Genomic DNA, 17,111 nt, shown 5'->3' on the forward strand with positions numbered 1-17,111 from the left:
TCCTGCAGGTGCCCCAACAGCGATCCACCTGGCAAGCCCCCTACCAGGTGATGCTCTGCCCATCTGGGGCCATTGCTCTCTTGCTTGGCAACTGAGCTATTTTAGTGCCTGAGGCGAGGCCATGGAGCCATCCTCAGCGCCTGGGGCCAACTTGCTCGAACCATTCGAGCCATGGCTGCAGGAGATGAAGAGAGAGGGAGAGAAGGGGGAGAGGGAGGCGTGGAGAAGCAGATGGTCACTTCTCCTGTGTGCCCTGACCAGGAATCAAACCCTGGATATCCACACACCAGGCCAACGCTCTACCACTGAGCCAACCGGCCAGGGCTCCTTTTTAATTTTTATTTTTTCAAAACAATGTGTCATGGGGATGTTTTCATGCCACCACATCCCTTTCAAACACTGGTCCATGGTGCACAAGGACCACGGACTGTCCACTGGTGGGTGGTCAGGTTGTTTTCCCTTTTTTTTTTTTTTTCCTACTTAGAAATAGTGCTAAATGTTCAAGTGAAACATCGGGGGGGGGGAAGTGGATAAGTCATTTGGGGGATATTCTTGCAATGGAATGCGTGCAACAGTGACAAATTAATAAAGCGCTTGAAATTCAGAGACTGTCGCGTTGACGACTGAATGAAACAACATCCCGCAAGGACACTGTTGCTTGAGGACCCCACGGGGACATGAAGTGTCCAGAAAAGGCAAGTCTGTAGGAAGTCGGTTGGTGGTTGCCTACAGCTGGAGAGAAGGGGAGTGACTACTCGGGAACAGGGTGTCTTTGGGGGGGAGGGGTGATGAAAGGTTCTGAAGTGAATTGTGGTGATCGTTGGACAACTCTGTGAATATACTAAAGACCTTTTTGAATTGTACACTTTAAAAAAGGTAAAGTTGTACATTACATCGATTCTATCTCACTAAAGCTGTTTTAAAATGAACAAATTCGATGTATCTATGTCAGCCTAAATAAATCGCAGAAAAAAAAAAAAAGAAAAGAAAAGAAAAAACAGGAAAAAAGCAAACTGAAGAAAAAAACAAGGAAGGAGACAGTATGACACCATCGATGTGAACTTGTAAAACAAACAAAAAAATGATAGTATATGTCAGGGGTCCCCAAACTTTTTACACAGGGGGCCAGTTCACTGTCCCTCAGACCGTTGGAGGGCCGGACTATAAAAAAAAGAACTATGAACAAATCCCTATGCACACTGCACATATCTTATTTTAAAGTTAAAAATCAAAACGGGAACAAATACAATATTTAAAATAAAGAACAAGTAAATTTAAATCAACAAACTGACCAGTATTCCAATGGGAACTATGCTCCTCTCACTGATCACTAATGAAAGAGGTGCCCCTTCTGGAAGTGCTGCGGGGGCCGGATAAATGGCCTCAGGGGGCTGCATGTGGCCCGCGGGCCGTAGTTTGGGGACCCCTGGTGTATGTTGTATTTGGAGAGGTAGATTCTTAAAAGATAGCAAAACTTAGACAGGAAGGATATACTCCAATTGAAAGATTTTCCCTCTCCCCCAATAATTCTTTCTTAACTATCTTTGGGCGTATCCATCCACCGTTCATGGTTAGTAGATAAAGAAATCTCTGCAGGGGCGGGCAAAGGAGCCTTACCGTCGTGAGTACGTGAAACATAGTAAAGCTATTTCAGTATCACAGCCTGCATGTCCCTTTCCGTACGGGCAACTGGACGCCTAGCTGTACGTCCGCCTGCCTTCCTTCCTCACATGGGTGGAACAATTTAACACTTTTCTCTACCCTGCTGACCTAGCACTTGGCAGAGACCCCACTCGAGGGCTTCACGCGCCGTCCCCGGTGAGGCTCCCCGGTGAACCTGGCCGGTCTCTGTCTTCAAGGCGCGGGGCCCGAGATGGACGACTACATGGAGACCCTGAAGGACGAGGAGGACGCCCTGTGGGAGAACGTGGAGTGCAACCGCCACATGCTGAGCCGCTACATCAACCCCGCCAAGCTCACCCCCTACCTGCGCCAGTGCAAGGTCATCGACGAGCAGGATGAGGACGAGGTGCTCAACGCTCCTATGCTGCCCTCCAAGATCAACCGGGCAGGTGATCTCCGGGGGGGGGCCGCGCTGGAGGAGAGGGGGGGCTGCCTCTCGGGCCGGCTTCAGCAAATCCCTCCCATTAGCAGGGACGGCAGGAAGTTGCTCTTTTTTTTTTTTTTTTTTCTTTCATTTTTCTGAAGCTGGAAACAGGGAGAGACAGTCAGACAGACTCCCGCATGCGCCCGACCGGGATCCACCCGGCACGCCCACCAGGGGGCGACGCTCTGCCCACCAGGGGGCGATGCTCTGCCCATCCTGGGCGTCGCCATGTTGCGACCAGAGCCACTCTAGCGCCTGGGGCAGAGGCCACAGAGCCATCCCCAGCGCCCGGGCCATCTTTGCTCCAATGGAGCCTTGGTTGCGGGAGGGGAAGAGAGAGACAGAGAGGAAAGCGCGGCGGAGGGGTGGAGAAGCAGATGGGCACTTCTCCTGTGTGCCCTGGCCGGGAATCGAACCCGGGTCCTCCGCACGCTAGGCTGACGCTCTACCGCTGAGCCAACCGGCCAAGGCAGGAAGTTGCTCTTGATTGAGAATTGTCCGACTGGGGTCCGTAGACCTCTCTGCCCACCTCCACCCCCGTCCTCCCACTGAGCTGTGTCAGGAACTTGAGAAAGGCCGCCCTGGCTGGTTGGTTCAGTGGTAGAGCGCTGGCCCAGCATGTGGAAGTCCCGGGTTCAATTCCCGGCCAGGGCACACAGGAGAGGCGCCCATCTGCTTCTCCACCCCTCCCCCTCTCCTTCCTCTTTGTCTCTCTTTTCCTCTCCTGCAGTCAAGGCTCCGTTGGAGCAAAGTTGGCCCGTGCACTGAGGATGGCTCCATGGCCTCTGCCTCAGGCACTGGAATGGCTCTGGCCACAATGGAGCAACACCCCAGATGGGCAGAGTATTGTCCTCTGGTGGGCGTGCCGGGTGGATCCGGGTTGGGCACATTCGGGAGTCTGACTGCCTCCCCGCTTCTAACTTTGGAAAAAATACAAAAAAAAAACCAAAACAAAACAAAAAAACTTGAGAAGGCCCACAGACTTGAAGAAAGGGAAAAGCACATTTATTTTGCTCATCAAACCTGGGGTTTAAAGTCCCCTTCAGTTGGGAATGGTGAGTAGGCAACCAATCAAGTGATTGGCGATACCTGTAACTTCGTTAACAATCAAAATGACACATCTTTTCATGTCGCATTACCGCTGTACAGATCTCCCCAAACACTAGTTACACTCCTCTCTCTCTCTCTCTCAAAATGATAGTGGCCATCACACCTGCCAAGAGATTGTGTTATTTAATGCATGAAGAAGCACATTTATTACTGAATCATAAATTTAATATTTAATAACGGCATTTTATTATAATTGATTCCCACAATACATTTTATGTGTTTAAAAATATTATTCTGAGAAGGGGTCAGACTGCCCTAGGGGGTCTCTTGACACTTTATTACATTCATTCAAGGTAGTAAGTATGGTTACTGAGACTAGTTTTAGTTTTTTACATGTGTTTGTGTGTGTGTGTGTGTGTGTGTGTGTGTCCACATATGCTTGCATATTTGTCTTTGTGTGTGGACACAAGGTCACAGTGTAAAATACGCTGCTCACAAAAATTAGGGGATCAGGGAACGTGCAGATACTCCAGTACTTGCAGCCTTTTGTAGAGTGCATCTTCACCAATGAAATAACAGTTGGTTTTGCATCTCATTTGCACCATCAAACAACTTTCTTTGACTTGCCGTTTGCTTTTCTGATGTTCTTGTTTAATTTTTTAAAAAAAAAAACAAAACCAAATGCTGCTTTTTTTATCACTTCATATTCATTTTTAAAAGATCCCGATTTTTTGTGAGCGGTCTTCCGGTGGCTCACAGTTCAAAGGGATCGAACATCACTTTCCCACAGTGTGACTGGTGAGAAGTGTCTCCTACGCTGTGACTCTCCCTTGTGTACGTGACAGACATCCCTAATCACAGCAATGCTGTCCCACTGGGCCTGGATGTAACTTGACACTCCTTCCCCACACGAGGCTCCCGGCAGCTCTGCCAGACAAGCAGTGGACACAAGATGGAACTCACTTATTATGTCTGCTGTCCAAGGAAAGAGGTAGAGTTGTAGGACCTCAAGGGAAGAGATGTCTGAAAGTAAAATATTTAAGGAAGGGTCAAGAAATGTAAACATTAAGTGGAACCACTAGGGTAGAAAAAGAAAACTTCTGGGCAAATTACACTGAGGTTAAAGATCTTTTCCAGACTACGTGATAAGCCCAGAGAAGAACAGGGAGCTAACCCTGCTGCCTAAGACTTCTCCTAGCTCCCCACACAAACATTTGTCTTTCGGCTCCGAATCCCAGAGAACCCCGTCTTATTCTGTACTTGCCACTGCCCTTCCCACCTCCCTCAGCCACCGAAGAGCTGATGCCAGTGCGGTTCATTTTAATTCTGGTCGATTGGGAAGCTCTTTGAACTTCTGGGTTTCCTGAGGCTGTGATTCCGTTTATCCTGGTTCTATTTCTCAGAGAAGGGAAACTAACATACACACACACACACCCCAGAAGCCTCGTGGAGGGCATGGCGCTTTGATTTACATCATCTGGACTCCAAGATACAACTCAGGAGTGACGGGATGTGATGACACCGTCTTCTTCGAGTTTATTGAGAGATAGGAGTCCAGGACAGGACTAGACGTGGAGATTGGCGTCCAATCAGACATGAACTCTTCTCACTGAGTGATGTGGGCTTTTCCCCCAGGCCGACTGCTGGACATCCTGCACACCAAGGGCCAGAGGGGCTACGTGGTCTTCCTGGAGAGCCTGGAATTTTACTACCCAGAACTGTACAAGCTGGTGACTGGGAAGGAGCCCACCCGGAGGTTCTCCACCATCGTGGGTGAGTGTCTTTGCCATCAAGAGCATCTGGGCCCTGGTAGGTGTGTGTGTGTGCGTGCGTGTGTGTGTGTGTCCACTGATGGGACAGCTCTAAAGCTATGAATCTGTGACATTCAGACAGTGCTCCTGTGCCACATGTGGGCTGTCAACCACTTATTTCCGCCTGATAATTAAAGAGACTAAGGGAAATAAGAGCCGGAGAAGGGGGTGTTCGTGGTACATCCCGCATGAATGTCGTCGTAGGGCAGAACAGATACACTGCCCCCAAGGACCTTGTTCTCACCTCCTCTCATGCCAGCATACCTGAGCCACAGCCTGTGGTCATCTTGTCTTAACTTTCCTCCCTAAATATTCATACATCAGTCCTCTGTCCATCTGCACCGCTAGCCCCGCGCAGACCCCAGTGACCCCCGCCAGCTCTCTCCATCAACTCCTGCTCTGCTTCGGTGCTTTGTCCACGCCTTAGGCAACCCTCCCCTGCTTAAAGCCTCTCCATAGTTTTCCATGGCTTCCGTCATTAAGACCCAGGTTTGAATACAGCCCACAGGACGCCCGTGGTCCAGCCCCTGCTGACACTCCCAGCCTCACCTCTCTGCCCCTGCCTCTCCCTGGGCTCCGGACACTTCTGTCTTCCTTTAGTTCCTGACATGTGAAGAGTCCCTCCCTCCTCCCGTGGGGCGTGGCCGTGTTCCACCGTGTCCTGGAGTGTTTTCCCTCCACACTTCAGCTTTCAACTCAACTCCCCCGAGCCCTTGCAAGCCTTCTGCCCACCAGGCTGGGGTCCAGTCCCGGTGACACACTCTCACCTCCCCTGTGACATCCTCTCCGTCTACATATATGTGTGTGTGATTGTTGCTCTCCTAGTGTCCCATCTCCCTGACCAGACCATGAGCTCTACCGGGGTCCAAGGCCACGTTGCTCATTCCGAGCCCCGGGGTGGGGGGGACCGCGTGGGGAGCGAGGGCTCAGCAGCATGCTGGCGGGTGAATGCGTGGGTGGCGGTGACCCCTCGGCGGCCGCGAGCCTGACCCCCGCCGCTCCCCGCAGTGGAGGAGGGCCACGAGGGCCTCACGCACTTCCTCATGAACGAGGTCATCAAGCTGCAGCAGCAGATGAAGGCCAAGGACCTGCAGCGCTGCGAGCTGCTGGCCAAGTCGCGGCAGCTGGAGGACGAGAAGAAGCAGATGACGCTGACGCGGGTGGAGCTGCTGACCTTCCAGGAACGCTACTACAAGATGAAGGAGGAGCGCGACAGCTACAACGACGAGCTGGTCAAGGTCAAGGACGACAACTACAACCTGGCCATGCGCTACGCCCAGCTCAGCGAGGAGAAGAACATGGCGGTCATGCGGAGCCGGGACCTCCAGCTCGAGGTGAGGGCCCCCGGGGCTTTTAAGACCAACAGGCGGACAGGCGCACACAGGTGTGGCCAGAGCGTCACACCTGGTTCCAGGCGGGGGGACGGAGGACACGTGCTCTGGATGACCCAGATCCACCCGGCGCATGCGCACGCCGAACCAATGGGGGCTTTCCCTATGGTCGTCGGGACCCGGATCCACCCAGCGCATGCGTACACCTTCCCATTGGAGGTTGAGCGCAAGCGTAGAACTCAGCTCCACAGTGCGCATGTCTGCACATGTGCACACCGAACCAGCGTGGGCTTTTCCCCGCCGTCATCAGGACCCAGACCCGCCATGCGCATGTGCAGACGTGCATATAGACCCGGTGAGGTTTCCCTCCTGCTCAGAGGCCCACGTGCACTATGTGCAAGTGCGGACAGGCACGCACAGTGCAGCGGGCCGGGTGAGTGGGAAGGTGGGAGGAGCCAGGGGCCCAGACCGTGCCCCCCCCCCCCCCAGGAAAGCCAGCGAGGAGACGCGCAGCGCGCCTGTTCCGTGGAGACATGATGACCTTGAGGCAGGGCTCTGCCCTTCACAGCTGTTCACAAAGCTCAGCATGGCACAGGGGGATAGCCAATACCCTTGTCAGTGAACAGTCCGCCGGCCAAATAATTGATGTCATTGATGAGTTGAGTGCCAAAGTGGGGAGAGACAAGGAAGGGTACTGGCTCAACTCATTCATTCCTTTTAGGTATTGAGTGCCCCCGTGCCCCAGGCTCTTTTCCAGGGATAGTAACTCAAGACCAAGGCCTTGCTGTCATGGAGTTCACATTCTCATCAGAGAGCACGTAGATGAATGCTGAGTGCTGTGAAGAAGAGGAAAAGAAAGAGTAGAAGGATAGGGAGAGTGTGTGTGTTGGGGGGGCGGGTGCTCTTCCAGGCACGATGGTCAGGAAAGGTCAATGAGAAGTGGACACACTTGAGCAGAGAGCTGACGAAAGGGAGGGGCCCGCCATGCAAGTCTCGGGGGTCCATGTGCAAAGGCCCCAAGTCAAGGGCACGCCTGGTGTTCTTCTGGAGCCGAAGGAGTGAGTGGCACAAACGGAGGTGGGAGAGATGGCCAGGGTCCAGTCCGTGGGGACACGTTAAGAACTTGGCAATTTATTCCCGTTGTGATGGAAAGCCGCTGAAGGATTGAGAGCCTGGGAGTGACAACTGATTTATATCTAGAAGGATCACTCTGGCTGCTGGGTGGAAAATAGACTCTCAGAATATTTATTAAACACCTGCCATGTGTAAGGCACTGCACTAAGCACTGTGGGGGACACGGGGATAAATAACCTGATTTCTGGTCAGGCCACATACAATTTAGTTGAAGCAGACAGATCAGCAAACAATCCCCTAGAATTCAGGTGCCTTGGGTCAGCGGTACAGCGGGCAGTAGAGTGTTTCTGTCGAGAGCATGAGCTTCGAAATCCTCTCGAGCTGAGTTCAAACCTGGCTTCTGGCTTGGCCGCTTAGTCGACTCTTGGCCTCAGTTTCCTCGTTTGCCAATGGCGAGAATGACAATAATGCCAACACCCTCAGACTGCTGAGTCATTGCACCATAAGTCTCTGGAGAAGTAGCTGACTCAGTAAGCACCCCACCATGCTGGCACTTGGGTGCCACTGGAGATCTGGATCCCAGCACAGGACGCTCGGGTTGATTTTCCAAGATGCTGATGAGGAATTTTGCCGTGATCACTAAGGAGGAATGATTGCTGTGCCGTTCACCCAGGATTTGGGGAAGTTAATTTAACCTATGTTAGGGACTTATAAGTTTCTGCCCTAGAACTTTCTCTAGTGTCATATTTCCTTGAAGCTATAGTATAGCGCAGGGATCCCCAAACTACGGCCCAAGAGCCACATGGGGCCCCCCGAGGCCATTTATCCGGCCCCCGCCGCACTTCCGGAAGGGGCACCTCTTTCGTTGGTGGTCAGTGAGAGGAGCATAGTTCCCATTGAAATACTGGTCAGTTTCTTGATTTAAACTTACTTGTTCTTTATTTTAAATATTGTATTTGTTCCCATTTTGTTTTTTTACTTTAAAACAAGATATGTGCAGCGGGCATAGGGATTTGTTCATAGTTTGTTTGTTTTTATAGTCCGGCCCTCCAACGGTCTGAGAGACAGTGAACTGGCCCCCTGTGTAAATTCTTTGGGGACCCCTGGTGTAGTGAGAAAGCACTTCTAGAACTGAAAGGACCATCTGGCCTTCCAAGTCCCCGGGTCATTTCTCAGTCCCAGGCTGCTTCCCTGCCTCCTCCTTCCTCTCACTGGGCCGTAGGGGGGCAGCCGCGGTCCTTCCCTTGCTAAAGCCCCTGCCCTTCACCTGCGGGGGTCTTGAGACCGGTCTCTCTATAAGCCTGGAATCGAAAAAGACTCCCACCCCTTCGGTGCCTCCCTCCCTTGCAGGCCTCGAAAACAATCCCCTTGTTTGAGGTGCTTTACCAAGGCCCATCGGTTTGGGCAAGCAGACGTGCTTCCTGGGCACAAAGCTTTTTTTTTTTTTTCTGTATTTTTCTGAAGCTAGAAACGGGGAGAGACAGTCAGACAGACTCCCGCATGTGCCTACCAGGATCCACCCGGCACGCCCACCAGGGGCAACGCTCTGCCCCTCCGGGGCGTCGCTCTGCCGCGACCAGAGCCACTCTAGCGCCTGGGGCAGAGGCCAAGGAGCCATCCCCAGTGCCCGGGCCATCTTTGCTCCAATGGAGCCTCGGCTGTGGGAGGGGAAGAGAGAGACAGAGAGGAAGGAGAGGGGGAGGGGTGGAGAAGCAGATGGGCGCTTCTCCTCTGTGCCCTGGCCAGGAATCGAACCCGGGACCCCTGCACGCCAGGCCGATGCTCTACCACTGAGCCAGCCGGCCAGGGCTGTGAAAATATTTTCTGACATTAAACTGGTCTGTGGCCTAAAAAAGGTTGGGGACCACACTGCTTTAGACCAAAGAGCCTGTGAGCTTGGAGTCCAGAGGGTCTCAAACTACTGTATTCTTTTAGCATGAACGCTGTTCAAATAAAAGCCAGTGTAAAACCCAAGAGGACACACACACACGCGCGCACGCGTGCGCCTGTGCAAGCAGGGATGTTCTGGGGGGGTGGAGTCAGGGGGGGCCCCAAACCCTGAGTCCTTGGCCATGTCTTCACTCCCATTCATCCATAACACTGGGCTCTGCCAGGGAATCGTTGAGCTCTAAGGACCAGAGTTTGACACCCAATCATAAAAGGCACTGAAATGGGTCACAAGACCTCAGGACACCGTGTGGGTATCTTTTATCCTCCTCTGTAACTTACTCTACCCCACAGAGTTACCCGGGAATTTTCTAAGGGACAGAGCAAGTTTTGGGAACTGTTTGAAATGAAGGAAGCAGGAACTTCACCCACCAGGAGGTGGTGGCTTGTTTCACTGGGACAGGCTTCCGTGAGCCCTTCTCTGCCACCACCTGGAAAGAGGGGGCGGGGGCACAGCGCAGGTCGAGCCTGCCGTTCAGCGGGACCCGGGGAAGCAGCAGCGCCTCTTCCGGGTGTTTCCGGCCAACCGCCCTCTCCCCCTGGGTCTCCTCGTCTCAGATCGATCAGCTGAAACACCGGCTGAACAAGATGGAGGAGGAATGCAAGCTGGAGAGGAATCAGTCTCTGAAGCTGAAGAACGACATCGAGAACCGGCCCAAGAAGGAGCAGGTGCTGGAGCTGGAGCGGGAGAACGAGATGCTGAGGACCAAGATCCAGGAGCTGCAGTCCATCATTCAGGTGAGGGCGGGAGGCGGGGCAGGGGGCGGGGGGCGGGGACCGCAGGACGGCTGGTGGGCGGTGCCCATCACCCAGGGGCGCGTATTTTCCTCCTCGGGTGACCGCACCACCCACTACTCAGACACGTGACGCCGTGTGACGTGTAATACTTCTGGGAAGCTTCCTTAAGTGACACACTCAGTGGTCATCATTCACAGGGACATCGGTGCCCTGGCCTCCATCAGAGGGTGGGGAGAGTACAGCCCGGGGACCCTGCTTGTCCTTAAAAGATCCCCAGAAACTCAGGGATCGGCTCTGTGTGGTTTATGAGAACTTGGTGGGCCCTCCTGCATTTCTCATCACAGGATCACGGTGGGGCTAGACCAGGAAGTCACTGTGGAAGGACATCCAGAATACGTTTAAGGGCGGAAAAAAAAAAAAAAAAAAGACAGCCCTTCCCTTTCTCCAGAATTATTCCGCCGGGACTGGCTGTCTGGGGTCTCACGCTCTGATTCTGAGCTGAGACCGAGCCTCGGTTAAGCAGAGAAGATCACCTGATATTTCCGGGGAAGCATCCAAAGGGCAGATGAGCCCGTCTGTTGTCACCTGTGGCGTGGGGGAGGGGGGGGAGCAGCTTCTCTCGGCTCTGATAAGAGCCGGGGCAGAACCATAGGCCTTGAGCTGTTCCCAAGCAGAAGTGGGTTGGATGCTTCTTTCCAGGTGATAACATGCTTAAATTAAGCTGCTTTCGGGGACCCCAAGAGATAGCGGTTCACGTCTCTGCTTTCTGGGCACCAAACCTCCTGGTCTCACCGTGTCTGTCGCTGGCTTCTGTGTCCCCCACCTGCACCCCCCGCCGCCTCTGGGGGTCATTTTCCCAACACCGTTCACCCTTCCCGCCAGGCCGGGAAGCGCAGCCTGCCAGACTCGGACAAGGCCATCCTGGACATCTTGGAGCATGACCGCAAGGAGGCCCTGGAGGACCGGCAGGATCTGGTCAACAAGATCTACAACCTGCAGGAGGAGGTCCGCCAGGCGGAGGAGCTGCGGGACAAGGTGGGCGCCCATCGCTCTGGGGACAGCGTCCTCCCCGCCCCCCACCCCCAGCGCTGCCCTTGCTGGCCCCCTCTCACCGGGAGCCTCCCCGCCCCCACCCTGTCTCCCTGACCCCTGGTGTGAACTCCCTACGCGTCCAGCACCCTGCAGTTGTTTGGGAGTCGCTGCGGCAGCCCAGCCCCCAGCTTCCCTTCCTGACCGAGGGCCGCCGGAGGGCGCGCTCAGCGTCTGCGCTACATTCCCCGGCACATAGTAGGTCTGCAGCCCGTTTCCGTCCGGCCTTCCCCGCTGACCTCTCCATCCTCCCCACCCCTTGTGGCCGCCCGCAGTACCTGGAGGAGAAGGAGGACCTGGAGCTGAAGTGCTCGACGCTGGGGAAGGACTGTGAGATGTACAAGCACCGCATGAACACGGTCATGCTGCAGCTGGAGGAGGTCGAGCGGGAGCGGGACCAGGTCCGGTCAGGGGGGCTGACGGCCGAGGGTGTGCAGCCGGCCGCGCCCCAGCTGCGGGGGGGAGGGGCGTTTTGCCCACCGTCATGTCATTAGCTGGGCGGGAGTCACTCCTGACTTTGTCCCTCCCGGGTCCACGTCCAAGATGAGTCCCAACCGAAGGCTTTCGGAAGTCACAGGCGTCCGAATATGGTGGCGCCTGAGCTGGACTCGAGCAGCTCACATGGCCGACCGTGGCCCTTACGTGCCTGGTCCCTCGAGAAAGACAGCCACCCACGTCCAGGCCCCGTTGCTCAAGCCTGTGGCTGCGGGCACACTGGTGTCCTGGCGGCCTCGGTGCCTCTGTCTGTAAAACGGAAGTAGTGACGGCACAGCCTCACAGGCACGGGGTGCGGGCTCCAGGAGACACCGAGCTCCCCGGTCAGCACCCGGCTCCTGGGGGTGGGGGGGTGACTGCGACGCCCAGGGCCTGGGGCCCCGCGGCGGGCGCCTGGGCTGTGAGGGGAGGCGGGGGTCGGGATGGTGGGGGGAAACCGGGGTGAAGAAGAACCAGGGGACACCCCGTGTGCCCCCTTCCCGGCAGGCCTTCCACTCCCGGGACGAGGCGCAGACCCAGTACTCGCAGTGCCTGGTGGAGAAGGACAAGTACCGGAAGCAGATCCGCGAGCTGGAGGAGAAGAACGACGAGATGAGGATCGTCATGGTCCGGCGGGAGGCCTGCATCGTCAACCTGGAGAGCAAGCTGCGCCGCCTGTCCCGGGACAGCGGCAGCCTGGACCAGGTGGGCCGCGTCGGGCGCTGGGCGCTGGGCGGGGGCGGGGGCGGGGGTGGGGTGATGTCCCTGCAGCCTGGACCAGGTGGGCTGCGCCGGGCGCTGGGCGGGGGCGGGGGCGGGATGATGTCCCGGCAGCCTGGACCAGGTGGGCCGCGCTGGGCGCTGGACGGGGCGGGGGCAGGGGTGGGGTGATGTCCCTGCAGCCTGGACCAGGTGGGCCGCGCTGGGCGCTGGACGGGGCGGGGGGGGGGGCGGGATGATGTCCCGGCAGCCTGGACCAGGTGGGCCGCGCTGGGCGCTGGACGGGGGCGGGGGCGGGGGTGGGGTGATGTCCCGGCAGCCTGGACCAGGTGGGCCGCGCCGGGCGCTGGACGGGGCGGGGGCGGGGGTGGGGTGATGTCCCGGCAGCCTGGACCAGGTGGGCTGCGCCGGGCGCTGGGCGGGGGATGGGGGGGTTGTCCCTGCAGCCTGGACCAGGTGGGCCGTGCCGGGCGCTGGACGGGGGCGGGGGCAGGGGTGGGGTGATGTCCCTGCAGCCTGGACCAGGTGGGCCAGGCTGGGCGCTGGACGGGGGCGGGGGCGGGGGCCAATGTCCCTGCAGCCTGGACCAGGTGGGCCGCGCCGGGCGCTGGGCGGGGGCGGGGGCGGGGGCAGGGGTGGGGTGATGTCCCGGCAGCCTGGACCAGGTGGGCCGCACCGGGCGCTGGGCGGGGGCGGGGGTGGGGTGATGTCCCGGCAGCCTGGACCAGGTGGGCCGCGCCGGGCGCTGGGCGCTGGACGGGGGCGGGGGTGGGGTGATGTCCTGGCAGCCTGGACCAGGTGGGCCGCGCCGGGCGCTGGGCGGGGGCAGGGGTGGGGTGATGTCCTGGCAGCCTGGACCAGGTGGGCCAGGCTGGGCGCTGGACAGGGGCGGGGGTGGGCCAATGTCCCGGCAGCCTGGACCAGGTGGGCCGCGCCGGGCACTGGGCGGGGGCGGGGGTGGGGTGATGTCCCTGCAGCCTGGACCAGGTGGGCCGCGCCGGGCACTGGGCGGGGGATGGGGGGGGGTTGTCCCTGCAGCCTGGACCAGGTGGGCCGCGCCGGGCACTGGGCGGGGGATGGGGGGGGTTGTCCCTGCAGCCTGGACCAGGTGGGCCGCGCCGGGCACTGGGCGGGGGATGGGGGGGGGTTGTCCCTGCAGCCTGGACCAGGTGGGCCGCGCCGGGCACTGGACGGGGGCGGGGGCAGGGGTGGGGTGATGTCCCGGCAGCCTGGACCAGGTGGGCCGCGCCGGGCGCTGGACAGGGGGTGGGGGGGGTGGGGTGATGTCCTGGCAGCCTGGACCAGGTGGGCCGCGCTGGGCGCTGGACGGGGAGGGGGGCGGCCGGTGTGACATGCGCGTCCTTTCCTGCCGCCCCCGGGACCCGTGCCCACGAACCTCCCGCCCGGCTGTGTAGCGGGGAGTAGGTGCCATGAATGTCGGAGTTAGAGAACGCAGGATAAAACGCTGGTTTGGGCCCCGGCTAGCCAGGCGGTCTCAGGCAAGGCACCCCCCACACAGCACCCCCTCCAAGCAGCTTCAGCTCCTTCCGGGTTGACGGTGCTGGTGTTCCCACCACCCTCCGGATGGCCGCCGGGTTAGGATGTCTGCGGCCCGTTCAAGTGGCCAGTGCCCTGAGGAGCAGTCCTAATGGGCAGAAGGAAGCTCAGGGCACCCGCCCGGCAGGGCCCCGGGCGCTCAGAAATGAACGGATGCTGCCAACCGCGTGGTGATGATACCAGTGTCCCCGTGGGTCTCGGTGCTGCCGGCCGCGTGGTGATGGCACCAGTGTCCCCGTGGGTCTCGGTGCTGCCGGCCACGTGGTGATGGTACCAGTGTCCCCGTGGGTCTCGGTGCTGCCAACCGCGTGGTGATGGCACCAGTGTCCCCGTGGGTCTCGGTGCTGCCAACCGCGTGGTGATGGCCACCAGTGTCCCCCTGGGTCTCGGTGCTGCAACCGCGTGGTGATGGCACCAGTGTCCCCCTGGGTCTCGGTGCTGCCGGCCGCTGGGTGATGGCACCAGTGTCCCCGTGGGTCTCGGTGCTGCCGGCCACGTGGTGATGGCACCAGTGTCCCCGTGGGTCTCGGTGCTGCCAACCGCGTGGTGATGGCACCAGTGTCCCCGTGGGTCTCGGTGCTGCCAACCGCGTGGTGATGGCACCAGTGTCCCCCTGGGTCTCGGTGCTGCCGGCCGCGTGGTGATGGCACCAGTGTCCCCCTGGGTCTCGGTGCTGCCGGCCGCGTGGTGATGGCACCAGTGTCCCCGTGGGTCTCGGTGCTGCCGGCCGCGTGGTGATGGCACCAGTGTCCCCGTGGGTCTCGGTGCTGCCGTTCCGCGTGGTGATGGCACCAGTGTCCCCGTGGGTCTCGGTGCTGCCGGCCGCGTGGTGATGGCACCAGTGTCCCCGTGGGTCTCGGTGCTGCCGGCCGCGTGGTGATGGCACCAGTGTCCCCGTGGGTCTCGGTGCTGCGGCCGCGTGGTGATGGCACCAGTGTCCCCGTGGGTCTCGGTGCTGCCGGCCGCGTGGTGATGGCACCAGTGTCCCCAGTGGGTCTCGGTGCTGCCAGCCGCGTGGTGATGGCACCAGTGTCCCCGTGGGTCTCGGTGCTGCCGGCCGCGTGGTGATGGCACCAGTGTCCCCGTGGGTCTCGGTGCTGCCGGCCGCGTGGTGATGGCACCAGTGTCCCCGTGGGTCTCGGTGCTGCCGGCCGCGTGGTGATGGCACCAGTGTCCCCGTGGGTCTCGGTGCTGCCGGCCGCGTGGTGATGGCACCAGTGTCCCCGTGGGTCTCGGTGCTGCCGGCCGCGTGGTGATGGCACCAGTGTCCCCGTGGGTCTCGGTGCTGCCGGCCACGTGGTGATGGCACCAGTGTCCCCGTGGGTCTCGGTGCTGCCAACCGCGTGGTGATGGCACCAGTGTCCCCGTGGGTCTCGGTGCTGCCAACCGTGTGGTGATGGCACCAGTGTCCCCCTGGGTCTCGGTGCTGCCGGCCGCGTGGTGATGGCACCAGTGTCCCCGTGGGTCTCGGTGCTGCCAGCCGCGTGGTGATGGCACCAGTGTCCCCGTGGGCACAATGCTTAAACGCGGTGGGTGTGATCTCGTTTAACCCACGGGACTGTCCACGGGGGTGGCGATCCCCGTTGCCAGAGAGACTCACCCCTGCACGGGGGTCAAATCCAGGAACGGGACATTTCGGCCGTGTTGTAAACTACACGGTGACCGGGTGCCACGGAGCCCAGGGAGGAGGCATCTGCTCCGTCAGGGTTTGGGGAGAGGCCTCCGCTGGACACGCTGCCCCCTGCCCTCGCCTGGCCGAGGCCTGCCCCCTTCCGGCTTCGGCTGAAGTGTTGCTTCCTGGGCCTGGCCCTGTGTGTTACGAAACCCGGGAGCTTCTGTGCTGTAGACTCAACCTTCCAAGCACTTTATTCTTAAGCAGAGGCCCCAGGAAGGCCCCCCGTCTGTCCGACACCTGGTGCTAGGCACAGGGGAGCCCTCTGGGGGCATCTACCAAACACATGAACAGGAGATGGGGGGCCGTGGGCACAGCACGGGCAAAGGCCTCAGTGTGGCGCTGTGGTGTGCTGTCAGCAGCCACGACGGACAGTCCTGTCATCCGCAGGGTGTGGGGGGAGGACTGGCAGGGGACAGGGGACTCCACTGGAGGGGACAGCAGGGGACAGGGGACTCCACTGGAGGGGACAGCAGGGGACAGGGGACTCCACTGGAGGGGACAGCAGGGGGCTGTAGAGGGCTTGTCATTCGAGGACCTGGGACTCAGGGATCGTGAGGGGTTTTGTGCAGGGAAGTAAGACTTTGGCAGCAGCGTGGCCTGAGGGTGTGGCGTGGATTTGCGGGTCAGCGGAATGACTAACGCCCTCGCCCCTCAGCCTCGGACGATGGGAACAGGGCACCGAGGACAGCGCCTGGCACTGCACTTACCCTCACCCTGTCACTCGGCAGTAATTTTTATGTGTGTTGCTGAGGCAGGGGCTGGGGGTTGGGGAGAGGACAGTGCACGTCACAGCTAAGGGCCAGCACCCGCTGGGTGGCAGTCCCTTGACGGCTCACGGCCATCTTCTAGCTCCTCTCGTGAGGAGAGTTGAGCTAGAAGATGGCCGTAGCGTCCAGGTGGGCACAGGGCCGGGAAAGGCACGCAGGGCATCCCGAGTCTCAGGCCTGGGGCGCTTGAGGGGGGTGGTAGCACCCTCGGCAGAGCGGTCTCGCCGACGGGCGGCTGCAGCACGCACCCCATCACCGTCACCCCATCACCGTCACCCCATCAGCACGCACCCCATCACCGTCACCCCATCACCGTCACCGGCTTCTCTCCGCCTCCAGAGCCTACCCAGGAACCTGCCGGTGACCATCATCTCTCAGAACTTCGGGGACGCCGGCCCCAGGACCAACGGTCAGGAAGCCGACGACTCTTCGACCTCAGAGGAGTCTCCAGAAGACAGCAGATACTTCCTGTCCTACCACCCCCCGAAGCGCAGGATGAACCTGAAAGGAATCCAGGTACCCCACAGGGTGGCGCGGCCGCGCGGGGCGGGGTGGGGCGGGGTGGGGCGGGGCCGGCAGCTGGGCCAGCCGGTGAGGACGCAGCACGGCCACGTGCTTCTGGTGGGGGCCTCGGACCCCAGACGTGCCGGCCTGTCTCAGCCCTGCAGCAGGTGGGCCCCGTCCCTGTGCGCGCGTCCGCCTGTGTCTCGACCGGTTCCTCTGTTTTTTCTAAAATGTAGCAGCAGAGAGAAGGGAGTGAGCATTGTTTCC

General features: G+C 59.3%; 1 protein-coding gene across 1 annotated transcript in view; it reads left to right on the forward strand.

Annotated features, from left to right (window-relative positions):
* The window catches only part of CARD11 (caspase recruitment domain family member 11), a 74,619-nt gene that overhangs the window by 56,507 nt on the left and 1,001 nt on the right, over window positions 1–17,111 (forward strand). Inside the window, exons 3-10 of the mRNA XM_066343716.1 lie at window positions 1,860–2,072; window positions 4,793–4,930; window positions 5,977–6,302; window positions 9,879–10,058; window positions 10,941–11,093; window positions 11,423–11,548; window positions 12,129–12,326; window positions 16,680–16,983. Coding sequence (XP_066199813.1) covers window positions 1,860–2,072; window positions 4,793–4,930; window positions 5,977–6,302; window positions 9,879–10,058; window positions 10,941–11,093; window positions 11,423–11,548; window positions 12,129–12,326; window positions 16,680–16,983 — 1,638 coding nt within the window. The remainder of the gene's footprint in view (window positions 1–1,859; window positions 2,073–4,792; window positions 4,931–5,976; window positions 6,303–9,878; window positions 10,059–10,940; window positions 11,094–11,422; window positions 11,549–12,128; window positions 12,327–16,679; window positions 16,984–17,111) is intronic.

This window comes from Saccopteryx leptura, chromosome 6 (assembly GCF_036850995.1).
Source record: "Saccopteryx leptura isolate mSacLep1 chromosome 6, mSacLep1_pri_phased_curated, whole genome shotgun sequence".
Classification (NCBI taxonomy): domain Eukaryota; kingdom Metazoa; phylum Chordata; class Mammalia; order Chiroptera; family Emballonuridae; genus Saccopteryx; species Saccopteryx leptura.